This window comes from Phalacrocorax aristotelis, chromosome 28 (assembly GCF_949628215.1).
Source record: "Phalacrocorax aristotelis chromosome 28, bGulAri2.1, whole genome shotgun sequence".
Taxonomy (NCBI): domain Eukaryota; kingdom Metazoa; phylum Chordata; class Aves; order Suliformes; family Phalacrocoracidae; genus Phalacrocorax; species Phalacrocorax aristotelis.
In genome coordinates this window covers 1,199,814-1,226,553 of record NC_134303.1, presented here as the reverse complement: position 1 = coordinate 1,226,553, position 26,740 = coordinate 1,199,814, and the positions used below count along the sequence as shown (strand labels likewise).

The following is a 26,740-nucleotide window of genomic DNA, read 5'->3' as shown; positions in this document are numbered from 1 at the left end:
GTCGGAGATGAAATCCCTCCCGATGGATGGATGCGCTGCAGGTCGGACGTTTAGCTCTGCTTTCATGCGTGGGGCTTATGATTTACATGTATAGAACACAGAACAAAGGGCATGTGAATGCTTAGGGCAGTATCTAAGTGCAAAATAATCCCTTTCTGGTAGATTTATTTTTTTAAACACGCTACCTTACAGTTGGTCTGCGTAAATCTTGCTTTACCTTTTCCCTACGCCACTCAATCTCCTCCCAAGGAGCCTCGCCGTTCCGTAAAAATAACACATACCGATGCACGGGGAATCACGAAGATGCTTCGCGAGTTTCAGCCAGCAGAGGGTTAATGAAAGCCGGGTAGGAGGACGGGTCTGATGCAGCAGATAGCCTGGGAAGTGAGTAACTTCACAACTCCCAAGAGGAATGTGGAAAATCCACACAGCCTGACACCTGTCTGGGGTTGCAGACTCATCCCACGCAGGCTGCGCCCAGCGCCGCCTCCCGCAGCAGAGGCACGGGGCAGCCCGGCGGAGCTCCGGGAGCCCGGCTGCACCGCACCACCGGCGCCGGCGCGGCTTCCTGGCTTCACCAGCCAACACCAAGATGTACTTGGGATAAAGCGAGAGGCTTCTCACGAGAGGCGATGGCTTTTTCCTCGTCCGCATTTTAGCCGAGGAAGGACAATGGAAGAGACGGAGGACTTGCTCTACAGCTCGCCTAAACCAACATTTTTACTTGCAGAGACTGTTATGGTAAATAAGAGAGACCGACGTGGAAATGCAGCGCTATCGCGTATGGATGTTCGGGGCTTGGTTTTGAAATCCAAGCCTTGCTAAGGAAAAATTCCCTAAACTTGGGTTTCCATTTGCTGGAAAGGGTGTGAAGAAACCCGATAATTAAAACTTGCCGCAGTCATTTCTCAGAAAACACTGGTTCCACCACTACGGAATTAGAAAATGAATAAATGCTGAGAGCGCAAGAACTCACCCCATATCTTCCATTTTTTTCTCCCTCAAGCGTTTTGTCTTGCGCCTCCGGTTGCTTTTGCAGAATGTTGCTTCTCCCCCTTCCAACGAGGGGGAGCCGTGCTCACGGCCCGCGGCGCCGCGGCGGCGCGCGCCCACAAACGTAGCCCGGGAAAAGGGCTCACCCGCCGGACTCGGGGAAAGCCGCACCTCGCCATGAACGGGCCGGGAGCCCCGGGCAGCGCCGGTCGTGCTCGGATCGCCGGCGGATCGCCAGGCAGACGCCTTCCGCTCGGCCACGAACCCCGTGCCGGGTGCTTGGCTTCGTGGGCTTCGATCCAGAGCCCTGCCTCCGGCGATGGTGCCGGCTGCGTGGACCTCACGGCCGGCGAGGTGCTCCGCATCACCCAACACCTGAGGAACATCGACAGGAAACTGCAGACCTTCCGCGAGCTCTTCCGAAAAGGTAAATACTTTTCAATCCACTTATTTGCTTATAAACCAAGCAGATTACGTTTGGCAAAAGCGATCCTGTCTCATTCTTGCTGCGTTATTTATTTAAAAGAAAAAATTTAGACAGCTCTCAGACGATTTAGAGTGGCTTCTCGTGGCGCGGGTACTTAATTATGCAAACATCTTTTCCTAGAATGAATTGCATCAATAGATAAAATGTCAGAGCACTTAACCATCTAAGTGCGCGGGTTTCCTCCAAAAGTGATGCAAAACCACAGTAAGTGCTATCGGCACCTGCAGTTACTCACCAGGGGGTTAAACTGGCTGGAGGAACGGGCGCCTGCAGTGACCCTCTTGAGAGAACCGGGATTCAGCGCCGGGAAGGAGCCCAAACGTCCTGAGTCGAAGCTGGCGGTGCCCTGGGTGGCCGTGGGAGCCCAAGCGAGTGTCACAGCCTGGAAGTGCCATTCCTTCCCGTCCGGCACACTGTCTCCCCTCCTTTGTCCCAGGATAGCCTCTGTACTTGCAGGACACTCTCCAGACTAGAGCCCGAGTAAATAGACCTAAATTAAGAATTAATAAAACAGTTATCGCAGGCTCGGCGCTGCCCTAGAAGCCTTGTACGGCACGGCAGCGTCAACAAAATCCCTTCAACCACTCGCAGGAACAAGAAACCTCCGGGAGAAGTGCCACCCTCTCACCAAGGCATCCGAAGTTCCCTGGGATCCTCGTCTCCCCACCCACGGCTGCAAGCTGTAGCTCGAGGTCACGGTGACTGCCTTACCCCAGACACGCCGAACAAGTCGGGTCGGCCACGCTTCTCGTGCAAACTCGTAACTGCGGTGGTGCTTTTAGCTCTGCAAGACGTTTGCTTTCAACGGCCCCCAACCAACGCTGGCTGCGTATGGGGATCAGACCTGCCTGGGCCGGTCCTCTGGCCGAGCATCTTTCCGAGTGCTCAGCTTGGGACTGCGTTTTGCCTCTTGGAGGCCGGCCTCTGGGGGTAAAGACACGAAGATACACCACGCTCCTGCAGCAGGAAGCGGGGACGTCCATGGCTTGGGCTCGTGGAGCAGAACCCAGACGAAAGGCAGCCAGAGCCTCATCGAAGGTCCTGGCCCTGGTGACTAAGGACTGGGTAATTTCCACATCCACCCCGTCGCTGCATGTGGGTTTTTTGCTTGCTTTGGTCTTCTGAGTTTGTTATTTGCTGTTTTGCACAGAACTTGAGTTTTTAGGAACCCGTACCATTGTGGTTACCCTGGGAGAGGTGGGGATGAGCATTTATGCATGCAAATAAATTGTAATTTTTCCCCTTTCTTAATTTTAGGAGAAGTTATTTCAGCTTCTGCTGAAGCCAAACTGGCAGATTTACTGCAAGCCATCTCCTCCTTCCTGAAGACATACCCTGCTTTGACCGGGGACGCCATCCAGCCTGCCGTCACAACCCTTATCGCCAACATCAACGGTAAATCCGTAACGTTAGCAAACCTCACGAGCGCTGTAGTTATCGCCGTCTGCTCAGCGGTGACGGTAAGCTTCCGCACCGGGCCCAGCACAGACGCACACGGGCATCCGTGGAAAGCACACGTCACTGCCGAAGCTGAGCAGAAGTCAGAGATCGAGGCTTATTCGCGTCCAGATCCCATCGTTAGGGAAGGCAGTGCTTCTACAGCGCGTGAAAGCAAGATAAAGGCTTAGACGGGAGAGCCTTTCTATTTAGGCCGGCGATTGTGCTGGCAAACGGCCCCTTTCTGTCTGTTTTCCACTAATAAAGTCAGGTTGCGTTCGGATGGTGACACCAAGGAACGGAAACGCGAGTTTTCTGGGCTCGGTTACCTCTGTCGGAGCGAGCAGGCGTGTGCCAGGACCTCTCTCAGTGCTGGAGTCCTGTATAACCCCACGCAAGGTGTTTTCAGGTGTGCGCACGCCAGCGCAGGCAGAACCGACCCACAGAACGGTTGTGATAGTTCGTTTCCGCGGCCCTTGGAGGTCTGCAGGCACCACGTGCTTATTAAGAAGCTAATTAAGAAGCTGTTAACAGCCTCTAGGAGGTAAGGGTAGGGTCCTACGCCACGCTGGCCTTCTCGTTTGATTGTTTGAATATGAATCCTTAATGGTCTTTGTATCCCTGTTTCGCACGTTACTGTCTCGGGAGCTCAGATATACTTAAATCTAGTGGAAAATCCTCACTTGAGAGCTAGTCTCGGCCCCTGCAGAAGAAAAGCGTGGTGGTTCCTGGCCTTTGTTTTGGGGGACAGATGAGCTTCGAGAGGAAGCACTGGATGCCCCGTTGCAATATTCTGTGTGCGAGCGGAGCCAGGGCTGGCACGAGGCTCTCAGCGGGGAGCTGTCGGGGACAGAAGGTGCGGTAACCACACCGCCACTTTCACTCCCGGTTCCTTTCCTCCCCTGCCTTCAAAAGGTTTGCCGATATGAAAATATATTTGCCTTATAAAACAGCAGTGGTGATGTAAAGGGAAGTTCAGCGAGACCTCACGGGGCGGCTGCTGCGTATTGTCTGCAGTAACTTGCCATTGTGCTCGGTCTAGAACAGCAACGAAAAAAAATTCAGCTGTTAGAAACGCCGGAGGAGTTTGCAGGCTGCGCTGGAGGGGCTCGGTGCCCTTTCTGCTGCACCGGCAAGCAGCGAGTCGGCCGCTACAGCTTCCCTCCGGTCCGAGGACGGCGTTAGGGCGCTGGGTACGGTGTTACCTTGGGAGCGGGAGACGGGCCGTTTCTCAAGAATTGCCGTGCTTCCCTTTTGTGAGCCCCTGATCTGCAAAAGAAAGTTCAGGGGTTTATTGCCTCCCCTTTTACCCCCCTCCCCCCTGAAAAAAAACCCAGCCAAAAAAGGACATACTCCGTCAGCAAGAACGTCTAGGAGACTGGGAATCGGGACCTGAGTTATGTTTCGGGTAAATAAGGAGCCACACCCCTTGCTTTGCTTTTATTAGCTTTTTATTTAAATATAATTAATCGGAGGGGTGTTGCTGTAGTATGCTGCAATCCTTTTGGCTATAAATGCCCTTCTACCAGGTAAAAACCCCACTTTTTATGGCGCTTATCTGTAAATAAAGCACTTTGCAAACAGGCTCTGATAATTATACTAAACAAACCTGTCATTATAGCGATTGAACATGCAAAGCTGAGATACGGGGAAGGGCAAAAGGCCTCTTTGGGAAGGAACCCCGAAGGGCCAGGGAAGGTTTGGTGGGAGAAGCTCATCCTGCTGGCCCCAGCAGCACTTTGCCATCGTTCCGCATCCCGATTTTCTTGTTCTCTTTTAAAAAAATTCAGCCGTTACCTCCAGAGCCTGAGCAGGAACCGCCCGAGTTCACACGAGCCTAAAACATTCACCCCCGCAGCAGGAACTCTGAGGCTCTGGGATTTCTTTTAAGTTAAAGAAGTGTCAATGATAGAAAGACCTTAGCTCCGACTTGTGCCTGGCTGTAGTCGGTGCGCCACAAGAGCCTGTAGATCTGCCTGGTGGCACAACTGCGGGGAGGCATCTCGCAGAAGCAATTTAGCAGCGTTACTTGAGTCTTCAGCGGACACCGAGTAACAGGGAACTGCCTTTTGGGAGCGCGGAGCCCCAGGCATGCTTTTAGGTTGCGTAAGAAAACATAGGGGATTTTTAATTATTCATGGTTTTTTATTAAAAATTAATGGCTTCGCTGCTGAGCGCAAGTTTGTTTGGTGAATCACATTTTTGCTGCCGGTTTCTCTAATATTTGCAGGAGAAAAAAGTCCACTTAGTTTCCGCTCACTTCCATCTATAATCTTGGAATAAACCTTTCCTATTTCCCGTAGCACAGTTTCTTCATTAAATCGCCACCAGTATTCCTAAACCGAAGGCAAAATTCACCAGTTTTAAGGACGGCGATGCCGGCTTTGTCCTTGCAGCCAGTAAAAAAATCGCTCGTGAGCTGGAGCGGATGGTCCAGCTCAAGGGGGAGTCAGATTTAAGGGTTCACATCCCAGTCCACCACCCGGAGAAGGCTCCCAGGCTGAAAACCATCCTGCCGCAAGCGATAGATTTTTGCCGTAGCTCATTGACAACCTACAAAAAAAAAAAAAAAAAACCCCAAAAAACCAAGACATGTTTTTATTGAAGAAACAAACCCTCAGGAGTTTAGATTTCGGTTTTGCTGAGCAGAAGTCGAGAAAGGCCGTGATCTCCGAGAAGGCTCCGTTACACCCATGCACCGGCGAAGAGAGCGGAGGAACGGAGGCTCGGGCAAGGACCAACTGCTGGCCCGTGCCTGCGTGAGGCGCTCATCCTTTCCCTTCTTCTGTCCCTTTTTTTTAACCTAACAGCCCTTTCCCCTCACCACCGGCAGATTCGCAGTGGTTTCTTCGGTATATTTGGAAGCACGGGAGTTTCTTGGGAAGCGCTGCGGGTAGAAGGATGGGGGCTGCTGCGACACCTGCAAGCCCTGACGCCAGGAGGACTCAGAAACGGACCCTTCTTTGCTATTTACCAAGACACATCTGAGATATGCAAATTGCATGATCAAACAAATGTACGCTGCACGCTGTTGCCTTACACGGAAGCGTGTCTGCAGGAAGCAGATTTGGCTACAGCAGCCGCGCTCGCCGCTGCGACGGGCACTTCTGCCAGTTATTTCGGGGACGTCTTCACCTGCAGCCATCATGGGCCTCTGGAGAATTTCTTCCCATCTGATCTGACCAAGAATTTGTGTTTTACTTAATTCAGCCGTGACTCTAAGCCGGGTGGTTTGGGATTCTGCTGCTTTCAGACCAAAACACTGAAGATTCAGCCATGGGAGACCCAGAACCAAATGGTATGTGATGGCATTTGAAACAACCTTTTGTGCTGTTTGTAATGTAAGCTTTTGGGGCATGATATGACATATGACGCAGCTCAGCCCGTGAGCCACCGAGGAAACATGGGTGCCAGAAAACAGCTGTAAGTTCCTCTAAGTGGAGTTTCCATGAAGAGCCTGGCTGTTCAGTTCTCTTCCTCTGGCAGATGAAATTATTTGATGCATTTGTACTGGACTTTGGCTTACGTAAGAGGAAAGGGTGCAACCCCCTTTTTCAGGAGGCAGAAGGTGCAGCGTTGTCTCTTAAGGGGTTGGAAGCTCATAGCGCTGGTACTTGCATATCATCAAGTCCCTCTGACCAGGGTTTGCTCTAAGTCGTTGTTCTCAAAGGTGACAACCTTAATTATGAGCAATATTCTGTTTGAATTGGAGCAACACTTACGGATCGAGCATCCGAGGGGGTCTCTGTGCCTCCTGAGAGCACAAATCCCTCCTGCCAGAGCAGGAGCCAGTCCCTGGCGCTTCAGAGATGTGAAAAAGAAACCCCTCGCTGTCTCTGTAATCAAAGGAATGCAGCGAGCAACGTTAGTGCTTTCCCTGCTGTCACATTCAAATGCATCATTATCCTCGTAGCTAGAAAACTCTTTTGCCTTCCGGTAGCTGGACCTTGTCATGCCTTTGTCACGATAATCAAAATACCATCAGCAGGATTTCTATAGCTCACGATCATACATGGGGATAGTTAAAGGATGCCTCAGTGTCTTTGATGAACTGAATAAGCTGAGCTTGTTTGGAAATTGTACTGTGGGACTAGTTTTCTGCCCCCCTCCCTTGCCCTACAGAGCGCTTTTGTGTCTTCAGCGACGCCTGCACAACCCCTTGTCACAACCAGCACTAACACCTAACGTGCTTATCGCCCAGCGGCGCGACCAGAGCCCGTTTCCGCTCCATGTTCCCCTTTCGTACGCACCCAGCGCTTGCAGAGATCCTCTTTCCGCGGCGTTGCACGCGAGGCTCGTGTTAAGCAACTCCCCGTTGTGCCCATCTCTGCTTTTCGGGGCGGAGGCTCCCAGCCTGGCGCTACCACCCCTGCGCCTGGTTTGTGCCTGTCCAGCTGTAGGCTGCAGCGGAAGCATAACTGTTTCTGAGGCCACTTAAAGACCCTGTAACAAATACCCACCTTACTGCCCGGCCTACGTTCTTGGTCTCATCGAGCGCTTTGCCAGGAGAGGTGCTGATCCAAGGACCGAGCGTTTAATAAGCCCACCAAAAAGCAGGAATCTCTTTCTGAGATTCCTCCAGAAAAAACCCCATAAGTTGATTAAAGATGTATTTTTAGGTTTGGCAGTGAAACAGTTTCCTACCAGGGGACCGAGAACGCCACCCAGAGCGTGACATGACTGTAGAAGTCAAACGCCCTTGAGAAATCCAAGCGTGCCGTATCCACCGAGCGCCTGTTATCAACAAAATCTCATCCGTTAAGGAGGTTTATTTGACAGGCTCTTTTTGCGAAACCAAAACGACTGGTATAAATGATTTTGTTTGGTCTTATTTTTTAGCCACTAAGTGTCCTAGATTCATCCTTCTGTTGCTAATTGGGAGGTCCTTTTACTGCTTTCTGGTACTGGAAGTGTCTTCTGAGCTTCATTGCCAGTCCAAATTCTTCTTACCATCGCTAACGTTGTAATATTTAAGAAACAAGCAGCCAGAAGTTTAATGTAGTTGTACTTTTCTTACTTAAAAAGCAGGGATTATTAGTAATTAAGTACCGCTGGGGGCTGCGGTCTGTCAAGACGAGGCTGTTTTACAATATTTTCCTCTGAAGCAGGCAACGGCCTCATTTTTATTTTGCAAACTAATGCACCCGCGCTCAGTTTCTGCCGTCGGACACCTCAGAAACATTCGCCTTCTTTTTCAATGAATTGATGTGTTAAGTGGAAATTCTCCTTTCCCCCTCTCCGACATGTTTCATTAATCCTCTCGCTAACGCATGCTGCTATTTAAGACGTCAGTGTTTCCTGTCGGTTGCGGGTGATCGCACTGGTTGGTAGCGGTTCCAACCCCCTCAAAAATTCGCTGATCTGTAAATTCAGTTTTCGCCAGGGCCTTTGTTCCACTGAAGCAGGAGAAGATGAGAAACCAGAGGGACAGATGGGAAGTGGTCTTGGTTTTGCAAAACGGTTCTCAAGGAACTTGGATTATTTTGTTCCAACACTGTTACTCCTCGGATGGACACAGATGCTGATCGGGCAGCGTGACTTGCCGCTAGCCATAACCAGAGTCTCACTGAGGGTTGGCTTGGTGAAAGAGGGAAGGTTTCACGCTGGAGGGGCAGACAATTTGAGAGCTTTCAGACTTATTGAAGTTCAACAAGGACAAGCGTCAGGTCTTGCACCCGGGAAAACATAATCCGGGAGCGCAGCGCAGCCTGGGATCCGCCCGGCTGGGGGGCGGCTCTGTGGGAAGGGACCGGGGGGTCCTGGTGGGGGGAGGAAGCTCAGCGTGAGCCAGGGGTGGCTGCCGCGGCCAAGAGGGGCAGCGGGACGCTGGGCTGCATCAACAAGGGCATCGCCAGCAGAGACAGAGACGTCGTCGTCCCGCTCTGCTCAGCGCCTGCCAGGCCGCCCCCGGAGCGCCGCGTCCGGCTCTGGTCCCCCCTGTACAAACGGGGTGGGACAGGCTGGGGGGGCCCAGAGAAGGGCCACCAGGGCGAGCCAAGGGCTGGGAAGCTGCCGTACGAGGACGGGCTGGGAGAGCTGGCTTTGTTCAGCCCTGAGAAAAGGAGGCTCAGAGGGGATCCATCCCCGGGGACCAGGACTTAAGGGGCAGCTACAAAGGAGACGGAGACTCCCTTTTTACACGGAGCCCCATGGAGAGGACACGGGGGGTGGACACAAGTTGCTCTCGGGGAGATTCCGGTTGGGCACGAGGGGGAATTTCTCACGGTGGGGAATATTGGAATAATAATATTGAAATAATTGGAATAATTGGAATAATCTCCCCAGGGAAGGGGTTGACTCAGCCACGTTGGGCACCTTCAAGAGTCGGCTGGACAGGGAGCGGGGCCAGCTTGCCTAGGCTGGGCTCTTCCTCGAAAGGTGGGACTAGATGATCCCTGAGGTCCCTCCCAGCCTGGCATTCTGGGAACCTGGGATTCTTATTTGGCCTAATTTGGTTCAAACCGTGTCGTGGCTTAGCAAGCAGGGGATTTTACGCAGACGCTGCTGAGACACATGAGTCCTTTTATGCAGAAACAGGAGATTTGCCCCAGTGGAAAAATTCAGGTGATGTGTTGCAAAGTGCAAGACTTGAGCAGAGAGAAGAGGAAGGTGCTACCGGGAACAGGCTTGTGGTACCGAGGTTTGGCAACGGTGCCACGCCGAATGTTTTAGACATTTACCTCATTTCACTGTAAATGCGGCTGAAAGGGAAGTGATGCTTCTGCTGAACGGCAGAACAAGAGCTTCTCCTGCTAAAAATATCCTCGACACTCTGCACACCCACCACTGTGGGAGCTTGCTCTCCCTGTAACCGCGGCAAAAGGCAAAGAGGGCGGTGAGCTTTCCAGAAGGTAGGTGATGTGGATGAGATGAGTCTTGTCCGTCCAAGGATGGGGCAGAGCTTTCACACGGCAGCAGGCCCGCTCTGGTGTGAGCGCTGGCCGTGCGGAGACGCTCTCCTTTAGGATGCAGGTCTAGTGCTGATGCTGGAAGAGGTTTCTGCTGGAATTAGGACCTGAGGGAATGGCAGGGAGATGTGCCAGGGGAGGGTTAGGCTGGGTTTAGGAGAAGGCTCTTCCCCCAGAGGGTGGTGGAGCCCTGGAACAGGCTCCCCAGGGAGGCATCACGGCACCAGCCCGGCGATATTCAAGGAGCACTTGGCCAAGGCCCCCAGAGACATGGTGTGAATTTGGGGTGTCCTGGGCAGGGCCGGGAGCTGGGCTCGATGGTCCCTGCGGGTCCCTTCGCACCCAGGACATTCTATGTTCTCTGATTCTATGGAATTGTCTAAGATAAGAAGAAGGAGGTTATGCTGTCCGTCAAGAAACACAGATGGGTTTGAAACTCCAGAGGAGTTAGTTTCTAGATCAGCATTCCAGTTGTCATTGTGCTGTCCTGTAAGATAACTGGTTTTAAATTGAAGAATCCATTTGTAAATAAGGTTGTGGAGTTGTAGCGGATGGACAAGGACTGAGCTGGAGTCTCTTCCAGGCCAGAGGTCCTACATCCCAGCAAATGCTCTGCTACCTAATCCTCACAGGTCAGGGCAAAGGGCTTCCACAGAATCCCAGACTGGTGGGTGTCGGAAGGGACCCCTGGAGCTCATCCCGTCCCACCCCCTGCTTGAGCAGGCACCCCCAGAGCAGGGGGCACAGGGCCGCGTCCAGGCGGGGGGTGAATGTCTCCAGGGAAGGGACCCCACAGCCCCTCTGGGCAGCCTGTGCCCCTGCTCTGGCACCCGCACAGGGAAGGGGTTTGTCCTCACGTTCAGGGGGAACTTCCCATGTTCCAGCTTGTGCCCGTGGCCCCTTGGCCTGGCGCTGGGCACCACTGAAAAGAGCCCGGCCCCATCCCCCTGACACCCGCCCTTCAGATATTTATGAGCACTGATGAGACCCCCCCTCAGCCTTCTCTTCTCCAGGCTGAACAAGCCCAGGTCTCTCAGCCTTCCCTCCCACGGGAGATGCTCCAGCCCCTGACCATCTCCGTAGCTCTCCGCTGGCCTCTCCCCAGCAGCTCCCTCTCCTTCTTGACCTGGGGGGCCCAGAGCTGGGCGCAGCCCCCCAGATGTGGCCTCACCGGGGCAGAGCAGAGGGACAGGAGAACCTCCCTCGCCCTGCCGCCCACACTCCTTTCCATGCCCCCCAGGTACCGCTGGCCTCCTCGGCCCCACGGGCCCGGTGCTGGCTCGGGGTCACCTCGCTGCCCCCCAGCACCCCCAGCCCTTCCCAGCAGAGCCGCTCTCCAGCAGGTCACCCCAGCCTGTGCCGGTGCGGGGGGTCGCCCCTCCCCAGGGCAGGACCCCACACTTGCTCTCGCTGCATTCCCTGAGGCTCCCCCGGGCCCAGCTCTCCAGCCTGTCCCACCCTCACTGGGGGCCGGCACAGCCCCCCGCCGCATCAGCCACCCCTCCTGGCTTGGGACCGCCAGCGAGGATGATGAGGGGACGCTCTGCCCCTTCGTCCAGGGCACCGATGGATGTATTGACCAGGGCTGGAGCCAGCGCAGACCCCTGGGGGGCACCGCTAGTGAGGGGCCTCCAGACAGACTCTGCTCATCAGGATTTGAAAGTTGAATTAGTTTATGGATATTTATGGGAGACTCTGCAAGTCTCCCAGGCGCCGGGGCTCCATTTTCCTTCCAGTAGAGGAAAATGTATACAGATGTTTACATATTTAGCAAGAGGGCAATCAGGAGCACACAGTTCATCAGGAAGGAGCATCTTGAAGGTGTCCAACGGATGGCTGACTGATGACAGCTGTGGCAACGAAGAGCAATACATTCAAGGCAATTCATTTCCTTGATGAGAGACATGAGGCAGATGAAGCCCACGGCCCAGACCTGCACGTGCCAAAAAGCCGCTCAAAAGATTTCAAGTAGATGGGACAAATCGGTGCTGCTCCGGAATGACGAAGGGGCTGCGCGTAGGGAAGCACATGTTTAAACTCGAGAGAATGAGGCTACTAACATCAGCTGCAGCAAGGCTGGGAAAATGTTTTATGTCCCATTTTTCCACCTCCCTACTTTTATAGTATTACATATAATATCCTAGCGAGGTGAAACTTGTGAGAACCTGAGGTTCTTGCTTGTCTTACAGCGTCTTGCGATAGCTGCTTTCAAAAGCAGAACGTTTCACTTTGCCCATCACCGGCGCTGCTCGAGTTGAGTCACTCCTTCCTGTTGTACAATCCTCTGCTAGTGGTAAACAAGAGAAGTTAAAGATGCTCGTCCGCTCGAAGTCACAAGAGGAGTTAGGACTCAAATTAAATTAGCGTGCCTTGGATCGCAAACAATTTGCGTCTCTCCCAGAAAAAACAGAATGAGATGTTTGGTAAACTTCCGGTCTCAGGTCACGCACTGAGCACAAAATGCTGATTTATGGGGCGGGAAGGGTGCTGGGTACAGTTTGCAGCTGTCTGTCAGCACCAGTGGTGCTTTTAAATCCTGTCCCCAGGTCCCCCAAGCGTGGCAGGCCAGCTGAGCAGTTCCTCGCAGCTCCTTCAGACCTCGTGGGTTTATGGGGAAAACGCCACGCGCGTCTTCACACGTTTTCAGCGTCTCGGTCCACTTTGCAATAAAATGTGCAGAAAGCTTTTAAAGAACAAGGGCAGCATAAATCTTAATTGCTCAGCTAAGGCAAGTACGCTGGGAGCGCTCCCAGCTCATTTCTTGGTGCAGAAGGGAACACAGCGCCCTGGCCACGCTGCTCAGAGGTGGCGGCGAGCAGAAGCGTGATTTGGTGTCCCACCCAGCCTTCTTCACAGTCACTTCTATTTTTAAGTGGATGATGGGTTGATGTTCACAGCTTGGGTGCTGTGGCTGTGTACGATAGTCAGAGAGCGCTCTCTGACACCAGGCGAGGGGCTTTGTGGAACAAAATCCCTAATACTTCCCTGTCTTTCTGTTAATTGCACCTTCTCTCTTCAGATCCTTTCTTTGCACTGTCTTTATAGAGTAAAACAAGATACGCGATACACGTGCGTGCTCACGGTCTCCCTTATTACCAGTAGAGGCGAGCCAGTCTTGTGCTCTCCTGCACCGTCTTGGCTGGAAGAGGAGCAGGATCGCACTGGCTCTTCCCTTACGTGCTGGGAGCTCCCCGGAGTCATCGGCCTCTCCGGGAGGCGACGTGGCTCTGCAAGTCTGGGGTCAGCAACGGTGCGACGCCGTTCACGTAGCCTGGCACCTCCTAAGCAAAACCTGGCCTGAAAAAGCCTGTATTTCTTGGGACTGCCCCAAGGCCCGGGAGTAGCTCTAACTAAATGAGACGCAAACTGACTTTTCTACCCAGCATCATTGAGCAACATTTGCAAGTACTTGTTCCTACTGTGAAAAACTCAACTATCAGTGAAGCAACTCTAGATTTAGGTCAACCACATCCTGTTTCCTGGAATGTCAAAAGGACAGAGAGTGAAGTTTTCTTTTCTTTTTACCAATTGTGCCCAGTTTCGTATTTTAAAACTTCCCCCCCCCCCCTTTTTTTTTTTTTTTTTCAGCGATTCTCAGCCTGAGTCAATTTTAGTTTCAGCCCTCGGCGACAAACGCACGACAGAGTGGAAAGCGAGATTAACAGCATCACTCACCCCGTGTAAAGTGCACGTGCTCGCCGCCACCCTGCTCCACGTGCGACCGTGGGCAGAACGTGCTCAGACCCTAGAGAGACGAGGGGCGACGCACCCCTGCCATGCAAGCGGGTACAATTTTGTGGGTTTTATGCCCAATAATTTGGACCCGCTGGGGACCAAATGAGATGCAGGATTTTGTAACGTAGATTAATAAATAAGCACGTGTAATATTGAGAAACGGCCCCTGCACGTAAAACCTTGCATGTCGCGTGTGTCGCAAGGAACGGGCGGCTTCTGCAAGGCAGCCCAGCCGCACGCCGCTGGGCTGCGGGAACGCCTGCCCGCTTCCTACGCGCGTGGCTCTGCCGGCGCACGCCGCGCGGCGGGATCGATGGAGGGCGCGGGCCATGCCGCTGCGTCCTCGGGTCCCCCCGCCGGGTCTCGCCAGCGCCAAGCTAAGGACGGCGGCGTGACTCCAGCTCAGAGCGGCCACAGGCCCTAAAATCAGCTTAGATGTCTCCCCTGGGCATCCGCAGACTCGTTTTCTGGGGGTTCTGCCCGAAGAACCTCGGTGAATTTATCGTTACCCAAGTTTTCTTCTGAATCCCATCTCACCTCGCTGTGCTTTGCCAGAGCATCGCAGCTTGTCACTTCCCTGTGGATCCACGCGGGATAACAGGGCTCAGCCACGCTCGCAGGCGTCTCTGGAAACCGTCCTCTCGACCTCAGGGAGCTTTGGGTCAGGCGCGTCAGCAAAACCGTTTCTTCTCCAATTCCAGGTCTCGACAATCAAGAGAGGACCCCTGAAAGTAGGAAGCGGTACAGTGAGATATTCCGGGGCCTGGATGCCATAGAAATCTCAATTGGAAATGCGTACGTAGGGAAACGGGGCTGAACGGAGCTTTCAGGGTTTTTGCAACCTCCATTTATTTAATTGGGTTCTTTTTCGTTATACAGGACTATTGACATGTTCATCGGCGATGCTGACGGCACCGACGACACAGACCTGATGGCGGAAAGAGAGGCCGTTCCGGTAGGCAGAGAGATCCATTTTATTAAAGGCATTATCGACGGCCGGTGCCAAAGTGCACGCTTTGATGTTACTAAATTCTATGCTCTTAAAATGGGTTTTTGGGTGGCCATCTGAAAGAAAAACATAGCTGCAGCTCTTACTCGAACAGAGGGAAAAGAACGGTGCAACACTTGTAAGTGATGGAGGTGGCAGCAGAGCTGATAATATTTAGTGGAAACTTTGGGGCATTTACTGTTTGGATTTATATTCTGAAAAACAAGAGGTGGAAACCGCTGGTTTAAGTCCCGCGTGCTGCGAAAAAGCTCAGACAAGCCAGCAAACCCAAGATACATTGCAGTCATACATCCAAAACCTCTAAAATTTTGGCCTTAAGAAAGAAAAAAACCTGTCAAAATAGAACGTAGTGGGTTTTCGCTTGCTTTGGGCACTATGGGACTTCTGGGGATAATCAGCCGCATTTCATGCTTTTCTGTATAAACACAGGGGCTAGGAAGTTAATTTTTCCTCTGTTCTCACGTAATCATATCATCCCACGAGCTAAACTTAATGAAAATCAAATATCTTGTGATTTATAGCAAAATAAGCGCTGCCAGCATTCAGTCTTGCAGCCCTTTCCCAGCCTCGATCTCTCTGCCCTCATGACGTGTTCCCTCCGTGTCTGTCTGTGGTAGGGTTTTGTACCGCGCTACCTTCCCTCTGTCGAATCCCAGGCTACTATTTAACGCTCATTAAGAGCGTAGCTCATTAAGATCAGCACTCCAGCTGGCCTTATGAAAAAATCCTCCAAATTTCTGAATACTGTTTTTTTTTCCTTCACCATTTTCTTTTTCCCCCCGCCCCGCAGTTGAATGAGAGTTTCTGCAAGAGCAAAACCAGTTCAGAGAAGCCACCGCAGGCAGACATGACAGGTAACATTGCTCATTAAATATCAAAGGGGTGACATGAGAACGCCGAGTCGATCGCCCGGCGTCGGTCCCGGCAGCCTCCTAACGACGCGGATAAATAACACCGGCGTCTCTGCTGGCATCAGGCTCGGGCTGAGCTCGGGCTGAGGGGCAGCAAGGACACGGAGGCCTGTTTGAGCTCAGAAGTCCCGCTGCTTCCTCCAGCGCGCAGATCTTCCCTTGCTCATCCATTAACATCTCATTAAGGAGCTGCTCACGAGGTCTTGATTGCTAAATACCGAGACATTCATTCCCAAAGGTCTGTTTTAAGCACAGGAAAATTCAACCCGGTGACACTTGGGATACCCTGAAGCACTTTGTTGCCTGCTGGGAGGATTCTCACCAGCTCTGTACTTGTTGCTGGTGTCATAAAATGCAACATAAAATTGGTTTTTCTTCATATAAAGTCCCTAATGAAGCAAAAAAAAAAAAATTCTAAGCTGCTTTCTCACAGATTTCAGCTTGAAATGTGCTTCGATTTGCTCCCCGCAGCGTGACAGTTCTGTCTTAGGTTCCACCAAGGAACGAGAATCCTTCCCTCAACTCCCCAGGAACCCATTAAGTCCTTCACTTTCGGTTTTCCAAACAAATCAAATCTAAATATTTAATTAGAAGCAGGGTGCAGAGGAATATACCTGTCATTTGCCTGGAACACGCGTGGTTCCACGGGGAGGACAGCGCGGTGTCGCTGGGAAGCGGTTCAGAATGACATTTTTCAGTGAAAGACCTTGTTTACAGCTGTTATCCAAGTATTTTGCAGCAGCAACTCTTGAGACTCCAACTTTGCCTTGGGGGAAGCCTCTGCCCATCAGCCAGGGCTGTTCCAAACCTGGATTTATTCCGTTGCAGTTCAGGAGGCAGACGAAATGCTGATAAAATGTGAAGGCGGCATCGACGCAGCCCTCGAATATGCCAAAATGTGGTGTAAATACGTCAAAGAGCTTCTCAGCTGGATTGAAAAACGCCTGAGCTACGGTGAGTCTGTGCGCAGAACCAGCTGAGAGTCCGTGCACTTTTCAGTAACTTTTTGTTTTTAAATCATAGCCAAAACCAGACAGTCGCAAGCAAAAGTACACCAGTGAGAAACTGGCCAAACACCAGCCCTTTTAGCTGCTTTTGTTTGAGGATAAAGACAGAGAGTCAGAATTTCTCCTTCCCTGAATGACCCTAATTGACTGGAACAACGTCTGGCTTTGACAACGCCACCTCCGCGAGCCTCGCTCTGGCCTCTAACCCGCTCTGCCCTTTTACAGAGACAGAGTTTGCCAAGGGGATAGTGAAGATAGCGGAATCGGGACGAAACGCCATCTTCCAACAGGTACGGCTCCTCGCGACACGTTCCAGCTTCAGGGCACGGGGTTCCCTTCGGAGCGGGAGCAAACGTGAGGCTGGCGGCGCAGGCAAACTGCTTGTTGAGTCCAGCTTAAGCAAACACGCCTCCAAAGACCTGCCTAAAACTCCCAGTGTTGGAACGGTTCCTTTTATTTTGTTCTATGGGCTTGTAACAGAGCGATTATTAGGAAAACGAGCTAGAAGGGTGAACTGGCGAGGCGTCAGCACAGCTCTGCCCAGCATAAAAGCTCTCCTGCTTCCAGCATCCTGCTGCGTTGGCTGAAATAACCCCCCTCATTTAACCACCGCAGACACGCTCACCTTTGTGTAACAGGCCTCGGTCACGGCTACCACAAATCTGGTTTAGGGAAGTTGCGCTAATTATCCATCGGTTTATATCTGCTTTTTTGTTGTTTCTGCAGCACAACATGCCTCTTCGGATGCTCTATACGATGGTCCTGGAACATGACATAAAGGTTGGGTGTTCAGCTAGTGAGACTGCAGGCTTGCTCCAGCAGAAGGAATTCTACCAGGTGCTGTATTTCTGCACGGACTAGGCGTCTCTGCTGAAAGATTAGACGGGAGCAGCACAGAGACCTAACAGAAGTGATTTATTCTGGCCCATGGGGGTGGAGGGATGAAAGAAGGAAACGCACACCAAGTTCAAGGGAAAAAGGCATCTCGCAAGGCTTGCTTTCTAATATCATGCCCTCGCCTGTCAGATACTTCTTCCTGCCTCATGAGGAACCGTTGCCGTCCTAACAATTATTCCTCTGCAGCCTCTGTCAGCCAAGAAGAATGAAATTGAGAAATGGAGGAAAGAATTCAAAGATCAGTGGACAAAGGAGCAAAAGAGAATGGTAAGAGGCCGATCGACAGCCTGACCTTTACGCCACTCACGGCTCAAAACGCCAAACCCAAATGTTTATGAATAAGCAGTAACTAAATAACATGATATGCGTCCTGCTATTGAATGAAAGGATGGTTTTGAAGAGCACAAGGGGGGGGAGCGCTCGCAGCATTCCTGTGCCATCCTGCCTGCTAGATCCCACCGCCTCCTGCCGACCGCAGAGGCCGGCGGAGCGAGGATGCTTTGGGTTCGCGCGTGCCGGCCCGGGGCTGTCTTCAGCCAAGAGGGATCCCCTGCAAAGGCAGGCTCTGTGCCTGCGACCCCGCGCCCCAAAACCCAGCTCACACACCCTGCTAGCGCTTCACCACCAGCCCTTTTCGCCAGGGAAAGAGGAGGGGAGGGAGGACGATGCTCCTGGGCACCTTGCAGAGCATGATCCAGGACGGCTGGGTCTCTGCTCAGCTGTAGAGGAAACCCAGGGGCTCCCTTAGAGCTCCTGAACTTTGGGAGGAGGGGGAGGGAGAAGAGCGATGCCTATTTGAGTGATAACATCCATTTGAACCAAGAGACGGGCGCCTTCCATATAAGCAGAGACTTGCTGTGACTTGTTCCTCCCACTGCCTCGCCGAGCTTCCTAAACTGCTCCTTTTCCTATTCAAGAACGAATCCTTGTCATCCCTGCGCAAGTCCCGCCTGCAGTACATACAGCGCTGCGAGGAGCTGGAGAAAGCAAAGCACCTGAGCGCCAAGGCGGAGGACGAATACCAGAGCACAGCCATCACCAACCCCGGCAGCGCCAGCAAGCTGCTGGAGAAGCGACGTCGTTCTTGCGAGGAGGCACAAGCTAAGGTGACGAGCTCAGATCGGGTCGCTGCTGTTCCCAGCCGTCCCGCGCGCCGCCTGACGGCGTCTCCTGGTGACTTTGTCCTCCTTCGCTCCGTTTCTCATCGCGCACAGGTTCAGGAAACGGAAGCTTTGTACAAGATGTGCATCAACGACGCCAACTTTCGACAGCAAGAACTGGAGAAAGTACGAGCGCGGATCGTCTCCCATATTCGGAAGCTCATTTACCAGGGCGATGAGGTGCTGATGTGGGTACGTGTTTTCTTCTAATTTCTCCTCTAATCCTCGTTTCAGGGAAACTGCTGTTTGGGATAAGACCTCTAGGCTCTCCACCATTTCACTGTTGAACCGCTCTGTAACTGACCACCCTCCAGCAGTTGAAATTAGGGGAGTGCTCTGGGCCTTGCTTTGCTACCAGCAAAAATCTCAGATATACCATCACGTTTTCAGTTCCTACCGCTCTGAGGACACAGATACCCACAGAAAAGGTCTAGGCAGGGGAAAAAAAAATTCCTAGAACAAGAAACAGTGACAAATAATTTTGATCTGACCTGTTAAGTAGGACCATCAATAAGCAGAAGTGCAGGTAACAGTTTGGGCAACGAAAGACTGGTGACTGGTGAATGCCTGTGAGATCCAAGGGCCTCACTTGGGCCTTGACTAGCAATTATAGGGATTTTTTGTTTTCTTTCCCCCATAAGGTCACTCTAAGGATGTTCAAGCAGCGGCAGACTCAGTCAGAACCGATTCCAGTGGAATACCAGGTCCTGACCGAGCTCTGCAAGCCATACAAAGTGGGTGAGAAATACCTGGAGTTCATTCAGGCTCTGCAGAAGAAAGACATTCACGTGGAAGCGTTTGAATTTGAGCCACTCACTTCTGGAGGGCAGAGGTAAAAAAAGAAAAACCCACGTGGAAAACTTACATCCTAGCCGAAAGATCAGAAATATATAGTGCACAGAACAACAGAAGTAGTTTCACACACATTTATGAAGTCACTAGCGACGCGGCAGCGATGAGAGTGCGACTTACAGAAAAGCCCTCAGCCCCAGGCGTTTGGATCTTCTCTCTGCGTAGCTCCGTAGATCCCTAAAGACGCGCTCGGTTCCTTCTGCCAAGCAGAGGACCGACATCGGCCACAGCAGGGCGGCAGCTTTGTACCACGGCCCTTCGGTTATTTCTACCATTTGCCAAAGATTCGGATCACTCTTTTCTCACAGGGGTGCCGTTTGATTTCTAATCTCTTTTTTCCCCCCCTGCGGATAGAAAAAGTGAAATTATATTGAACAAATTTGTCTTCCTGGTTTTGTGCAAGTGCTCATTATGGTCGCCTTAAACTCAGCTTACACCTGTGAGCTGCCTGAAACAGACGCCTTGTCTCAGGTACCCTTAAGGCACCTCGGTGATGCAATATTGTCCGTTATTCTTCACTGCTGGAAAATTATTTGCAACCCCTTCTCAGGTCCCCTCCCAGCAGCAAAAAGAAGACGGCATTGCATTACACCGGCCCCTCTTCCACAGCAAAGGATGCGAGCGCTCCGGAAGACACATCCAGGAAGCAGTTCTCCACAAACGGTGAACAGAGTAGGTTGAATTCAATAAAGACGACCCAATTTTCCCCTCGAGCCACTGTAGTTTAATTTAGATTAGTAGCCAAAGAGGCGGGAGAGGCTCTCAAATTCTTAAGGCTTTGCTCAGACTGGGAGAAAATATTGCCAAGTACTTACGGATTTTCTTGGGAGCTTGGTTTGGACTTCAGCCCCGTGTTGAAGCACCCCAAGAGCTCTCAGGATGGTCTGTCACTGCATCCACCTTCCGCAGGCGCGAACAAATCCCTCTGCAGCGACACAGAAAGCCTCGGTGGGAGCTGTGAATCCCGATCCCTGGACTCTCCCAATTCTAGCCCAGGTGAGAGCCGCAGAAATTCTTGCCTAATATTGCCCAGAAGCGTACAACGGGATGAAAGCCTACTCTGACCCACTTTGTGCATCATGGGGACAAAACCGGGCGTTTATATTTTCCCTCTTCTCAAGGAAACTCTAATAGGAAATTGTTGAAAGCTCCATCCACCGGCACCATGTCCTCCTCAGATGATTTTGAAGAGAGAGATTCCTTGCAAACTTTGGAAAACGGTGAGGAACACACGTATTTGACCGACGAGGTGGAAACCGTGCTTAGGCGTCGGTTCCTCCTCACACTTGGATGCTGTTTCTGCAGAAAACGGTACATCCCAACATCAGTTTAAGAACGTCCTCCTCTCCAGCGCAGCACAGACCCACCGGCTCCGGAAGCTGCGGGGACCATCCAAGTGCAGGGAATGCGACACCTTCATGGTCAGCGGCTTTGAGTGCGAGGAGGTGAGGGCTGGAGGATGTCATTGAAGATGCCTGGGAGCGTGGGGTGACGTGGGATGCACACGGGAGCCCAGGGTGACCGTCGTCTCAATGAAGGGCTGTGGGAGTCAGGGGCCTCTCTGCAAAGTTCTGTGCTGCTTCTTCCTCCTGCCTCTCTTTTTCTGTTCCCTTCCCTCTGTTTTTCTGTCCTTGAGTAAGCCACCAGCTGCCACTTGCCTGAAACAACCCTCTTGGGCTTGATGGGACTTTGATCTTTGAGGGAAAGGGAGAATTCCTCCCTGTTCAGCCACTGCTGCAGTGCTGGACCACAACCAGACCATAACTCGGGGCGGTTCTGCCATTTCAGTGCTGCCTGGCCTGCCACAAGAAGTGCCTCGAGAATCTCCTCATCACCTGTGGCCACAAGAAACTGCCCAACCGAGTACCTCTTTTCGGCATTGACTTCACACAGGTTCCTCGAGACTTCCCAGAGGAAGTTCCCTTCATAGTGGTGAAATGCACCTCGGAAATCGAAGCCCGCGCCCTCAGGGTGCAGGTGAGTAGTCAGTCATTTTGCTTCGGTCTTCTCTGTATGCAAAACTCCTGACCTCTCCGCTTCTGAACCACGCAGGGGATCTATCGGATAAGCGGATCCAAAGCCCGGGTGGAAAAGCTGTGCCAGGCATTTGAGAACGGACGGAGCCTGGTAGAGCTTTCTGAGCACTCCCCCCACGACATCACCGGGGTCCTGAAGCATTTCCTGAAGGAAGTGGGTACCAAATCCCTCAGCCGAGCACCTTCATCGGGGTCAGACCGGCAGGATGAAGTAACCTGCTGTTTTCTTCCCCTCTCGCTGCAGCTTTCGGCACCGGTGCTGCTGTCCCAGCTCTACAACGATCTCATTGCGCTTGCCAAAGACCTGCAAAAACCTGGGGAGGAAAAGTCGGACTGCGCCAGCTTCCCTTCGGACCCCATCCAGAGCATGAAGTACTTGCTGAGCAAATTGCCTGGAAGCAACTACAACACCCTGCGGCACCTGATTGCACACTTGTACAGGTGAGGAGCGCGCTGGCTGCCACACTGGTTAGCGTCAGGTCCGGCCGCAGGAGATCCCTGCCGAGACCTCGCTGCCCGAGGAGCGGCTGGCTCAGCACCGCTCGCCTACGAGGAGGGCTGGGCTTCCTCGACCTGGGAGAGGGGCTGATCTAGAGCCAAGGGGGGTAAAACCTTCATTCGTAGAGAGGACCATCTTGCAGCAATTAGGAGAAAGTCTTAATGACCGAGAAGGACCGGAAGGTCCTTCCCGATAACGCTTCATAAAGCGCAGAGCAAGAGGTCAAGGAATAACATGAATCAAGCCCTCTGAACGCGGCCCACAAGCAACAGCCGCTCTCATTAGGGCAGCACCATCCAGGCAGATCCAGGCAACTCCTCAGGTTTTTCCCCGGAGTCTCCCCGCACAGACCCAGAGCTCTGTTGCCCGTAAAAGACCCAGTTTCTCTCTCTACTAGGAAATGGGGGTGTTGGTGCATTCTGGTTGAGAGCTGTGAAGCCCCTAACAGTCCTGTTTCCCTTCCCCAGGGTGGCAGAGAAATACGAAGAGAACAAGATGTCCCCAAACAACCTGGGCATAGTATTTGGGCCAACTCTGATCCGGCCCGGCTCAGGGAGTGACGTCTCGATGTCGTGCCTTGTTGACTCTGGGTATCAAGCCCAGATTGTGGAGTTTCTCATTCAGAACTACGAAAGTGTGTTTGGGATGGATGACCTGCCGCCATCCTTATCCCTTGGATGTGAAAATCCTTCGCAAGAAGCATCGACAGAAAAGGATGAGGGACCTCAGAGCCCAGACACAATCCAGAATATAACTCTAGAGGTAGAGCTCCCAGACACTGAGCTGGGCTTACTGACCCTGCTGTAGGGAGAGGAAAGTGGACTAGCAATTAAAGAGAACTTCTTTTCACGATAACAAAACCATTTGCTATCAGAGGGTTATTCTGAGAGGAAGGAGCAGAGAGGCTGTTGCGCGTGGGGTGAGAGAACCGGGAAAAAAAATTGTAAGCTACAGATCACTCAGCAGCTTCTTAGACCACTCTGGATGGTGGGTTTGCTCCATGTTTTAGATCCCAGCCATTCTGAAAAACGGTGGGGTTCTCCATACTGAATTGCTTAGGACACTGCTGTTTCTCTCTGTCAACAGCTCTACAACTTTGGAAGAGGCCTATCTTAATAATCTTAAGCACATCTTAAGCTACGTGTGCTCAAGACCCAGCGTGTTCCCCGGTACAGCCCTACAGGGCTCTGCGGCACCCCTGAGCAGCGGCCGCGGACCTCGCTTTCCCCCTCTGCTACCGAGTGTTCTGCGCTCTTCCCAAGCTCCACGGCTCTTTCCTCGCAATATTTCACATCCTATTTCCCAGCACTTTAAAAACACAAATGGGCATAATGTGAGCTGGGACACTGTGGGGGTCTTTATTCCTTTTCACAGCTGGTTTGATGAGCAAGAAGGGGGAAGTGACTGTCCTAAAGTTAAGCCAAAGGGAGTAAGATCTGGGTTTGGGGACTCTCGGCCTCCCGCTTTTGAGTCACAGGGGCTTACATGCAAGATCGTGTGTCTGCAGTAACCATATCCATGTCTGACGGGCAGTAACGCCGCTTTCTCTACAGGTTCAGCTCACTGAGGAAGCAGAAATTAGGATAACTATGATTACAGCTGAAATAAAATCACCAGGGTAGACACAATTCACTTCTTGCGCGCAGAAATCCTACAGGATTAATAAACCTTCATAGAAAGCACTTTGAGATACACACGACAATTGCTTTTGGCTATTTTCAAAGCTGGTTTTACCCGCTTCGGCAGCACGGCAGAATTGCACAGACCTTTAAAAAATAAGGGGGGGTTGCTAAGGGCATTCTCGATTTGCCATTAATAAAACCAGCGTCTGGAGCCGCGGCCTAGGCCACGGGCTCCTTGTGCAAACCCACACTGGCTCCACACCACGTATGATTCCCAGGCACTCCCGTGTCCTCCGCTCGCCCCCTCCCCCATTTGCATTTGACCGCAGTTACTTGCGCTACCGTTAAGGGCTTGGTTTCTGATGTTTCCCCTTTTTGTTCTGAAATGGGCCACTTCAGCGTCCCGTGGGACGCAGGAACCTCTCTCAGCAGGCTGCTGCTCGGCGGAAAGCAGCGGCTGCTTCCTGGGGTGAGTTTTGTGGTACAAATGCTGGATTTGGCAGGTCTCGAACCATATTTTTCTCTCATGGCCCTGCGCTGTGACCTTCGGCCAGCTCCCTCCCTGTTTCCCCAAGCGCTTACCTGGGAGAAATCAAGGCGTTTTCAGCTCAAGTGGTTGCATCCTCTAACAGCATTTGGGGTGAAGTGGGAGTTGATAGTATTTTCATGACAAATAAGAGGCCTGTATAAACACTCGTGGCTTTTTCCAACAGAATTTCTCCTCCAAGCATGGTTTAAATGTGGACTGTGTCTCTGATAACTCATCTTCCAGGGAAGCCACCAATGAGCTGACTCTGGAGGGAGCCCACAGTCGGTTAAGCGTGGATGCCCTAGGTAAATAAAGTGGCGATCGTGAGGCTGTTACGGGTTGTCTTGTACCACGTTTGCTGGTTTTCACACCTCCCGCCTGCCTCTACGTGACACAGCAGAGGAAGCATAGCTAGGCCCTCGTCGGCATCGCTGCTCAGTCTTTGTGCAGATAACGTCTTGCAGAGCAACCGCCACGTGCTTGTGATCCCACGCGAGCTACGTCTTTCTGCTCTTCTCAGGAGGGGCTTTCCCCTGCTGCTGCCTCAGCGCTCGAGCCCGCAGTCGCCTCTGCCAGCTCCCCTGGCTTTCACGCCTCGAGGACAGCTTTGAGAATACACCCCCGATTCATATCTTAGACCTCTCTCAAATGCATACCTTGCGATTGCTCCTGATTAACGGAGCTGTTGGAGGGAGGCGTGTTAGCCTGTTTCACGCAGGAGGGATTTCCGTGCCCTTTCTAACCGGAAAAAGAAGTCATCAGCCAAAATTGTTTGTCGTAGTAACCTTATCTCACTGTTCTAAGATAACTGTCTAATTTTTTGTTCAGAGACGAATACAAGTATCAGCTCTGAGCTGGAGGACCTGGAGGACTCTGTGCAGGAAAAGACGGACAGTGATTCGGACGCGGTCGTAGGGACCCAGCCCAGATGCCATTTCAGCCGACAGCCCGTAAAATATATTCGAACGCAGGCAAAAACAAAGCCAGTCATTCCCAAGCCTTCCAGCTTGCCCTTGAGGACTAGCACATTAGCCAACGTGGCAACAGAGTCTGGTGGAGAAGGTAACCCTCCCGACAGCAGCTCCACGACAAAGGACGGCCCGGAGGAGAGCACTAGGGGCAGGAACACCTCGGCTGACACAGGCACACTCAAGCAGCGCTCAGGAGGGAGACAGCAGCTCAGGCATTTTGAGATCACGCAGGAAACAGCCAGGATTGTCTCAAAGTTCAAAGTCGATGACACTTCTGTGTCCCCTGAGCCTTCCCTGGAGGGCGTGGGATCTCCTGAGAAAGCAGAGGACCCCAACCCAGGGACATACCTATAGAAAAAGAACCCCTAAGGGTAACAGATAATAGCAACGGAAAGGGAGGGAGGAGTGAAATCCCACACCTGCTGAACAAAGGAATAGCGATGGGGTGAGAATAACACCCTGTATCAGGCTGGAGAAAAGGCACATGCTGTGAACTACCTGGCAGGCTTTCGGCTCACCCAGGATTTGCTTTTTATTTTTTAGCAAACCCAAATGAGTGAGAAGCAGCAAGGCCAGTGGCTCGCGCTCTCTCTCTCCCTGGAACACACCCTGCTTAGCACGAAGGGCAATGCAAGTAGTAGAGGGAACACAGATTGCCGGGCTAGAAAGATGCAGCCAGGAAGGAGGCAACTGATATGTAGGACATCAGACAGAAAACGTGCCCAAACGGTCATTTTCTGGCAGCTGCAACAAGCACTGATTTTTCCTGTTTTTATTTCACAGCGTTTTTGAGCGTAATTCACTTTTTGAGTGTAATAGAACAGGGTACACGGGCAAAGCTCACGTACTCCGGATCCTTCAGCTTCCGTTGCCGGAGCTTCGACTTGCTAGTCAGCGCAAAACCATGCTGTAAAGGGAAAAGACACTGCCGTACTCCGAGCCGGACCCCATTTCTCCGGCACAGGAATTCCATTCCCCTCAAAGCACGCTGAGCTTCTGCAATAATTCCACGTGAAGCTGCTGCTGTCGTGAAGGCAGCAAACCCCCAACCTCCAAGATGATCTCTTGGGTCTAAGATGAGGTTGCTCGGGCTTGCTGGGTCTCCAGCTCACCTACACGTGGGTCACCCCGATGCTCCTTCCTGCCTCCCTGCAGTGGATTTTCTCTCCGCCAAGTTCTAACCTGTGGACAGGGAGGACTCTGTCCCATAGTGCCATCTCGTGACGCGTGCACGGGGAAGGCAGGCTTCCTGCGCTGCTCGTTCACAGGATGGCTTTGCATTACCGGACGGGCAGCGTTATGGATTTCCTTGGTGTTTGGCTGCGCACGCAGCACGAAAATTCAGACGAAAACATAAAAACTTCCGCACTAGGGCACATTTCCATCGTTACCATCGGCAACAAAGACATTCGGAGACATATGAAGATGCCGGAGCTAAATGCGAAAGGAAAACATTACGCTTTCCCCAAAGAGCTCAAGAGGTTAAACAATCCCCTTTACAAGTTTCTTTTGTCTCATTAAAAGACTGTTAAAATACAGGACCAAAACCTGAAGTTGTAAAAGAAACGCTGAGGGTCTGTTAGCATTTGTACAGTTCAGGCCAAGGAGAGTTCGCATCTCTGGAACAGTGTATATTTGTTAATACAGTGCTTTGAATTCTTAAATATTAAATTATCTTGTACTGGAA

The 26,740-nt window shown here is 52.1% G+C and overlaps 1 protein-coding gene across 2 annotated transcripts; it reads left to right on the top strand.

Annotated features, from left to right (window-relative positions):
* Window positions 1–99: 99 nt before the first annotated feature.
* Window positions 100–26,740, top strand: GMIP (GEM interacting protein). Of its 2 annotated transcripts, XM_075076192.1 has the most exons (22): window positions 100–1,420; window positions 2,738–2,875; window positions 14,262–14,355; window positions 14,440–14,515; window positions 15,360–15,423; window positions 16,309–16,434; window positions 16,713–16,777; window positions 17,214–17,324; window positions 17,571–17,651; window positions 18,302–18,490; window positions 18,599–18,736; window positions 19,186–19,376; window positions 19,947–20,068; window positions 20,306–20,392; window positions 20,518–20,616; window positions 20,702–20,841; window positions 21,185–21,373; window positions 21,449–21,586; window positions 21,677–21,873; window positions 22,399–22,693; window positions 24,267–24,387; window positions 24,911–26,740. In XM_075076192.1, exons 1-22 carry the CDS (start codon window positions 1,171–1,173, stop codon window positions 25,405–25,407), a joined length of 3,408 nt encoding a protein of 1,135 aa, XP_074932293.1. In that variant the 5' UTR covers window positions 100–1,170; the 3' UTR covers window positions 25,408–26,740. The 2 variants fall into 2 exon arrangements, with proteins under 2 accessions (XP_074932293.1, XP_074932294.1); XM_075076193.1 differs by lacking the exons at window positions 100–1,420; window positions 2,738–2,875 and adding an exon at window positions 5,956–6,215.

What these genes read in the sequence shown, in the direction of transcription:
- GMIP (XM_075076192.1), top strand. Translation starts at nt 1,171, where the DNA reads ATGAACGGGCCGGGAGCCCCGGGCAGCGCCGGTCGTGCTCGGATCGCC. An exon ending in GCGAGGAGGCACAAGCTAAG is followed by an intron (nt 18,491 to 18,598) that starts GTGACGAGCTCA and finishes CATCGCGCACAG; the next exon opens with GTTCAGGAAACGGAAGCTTT. An exon ending in CCCGCGCCCTCAGGGTGCAG is followed by an intron (nt 21,374 to 21,448) that starts GTGAGTAGTCAG and finishes TGAACCACGCAG; the next exon opens with GGGATCTATCGGATAAGCGG.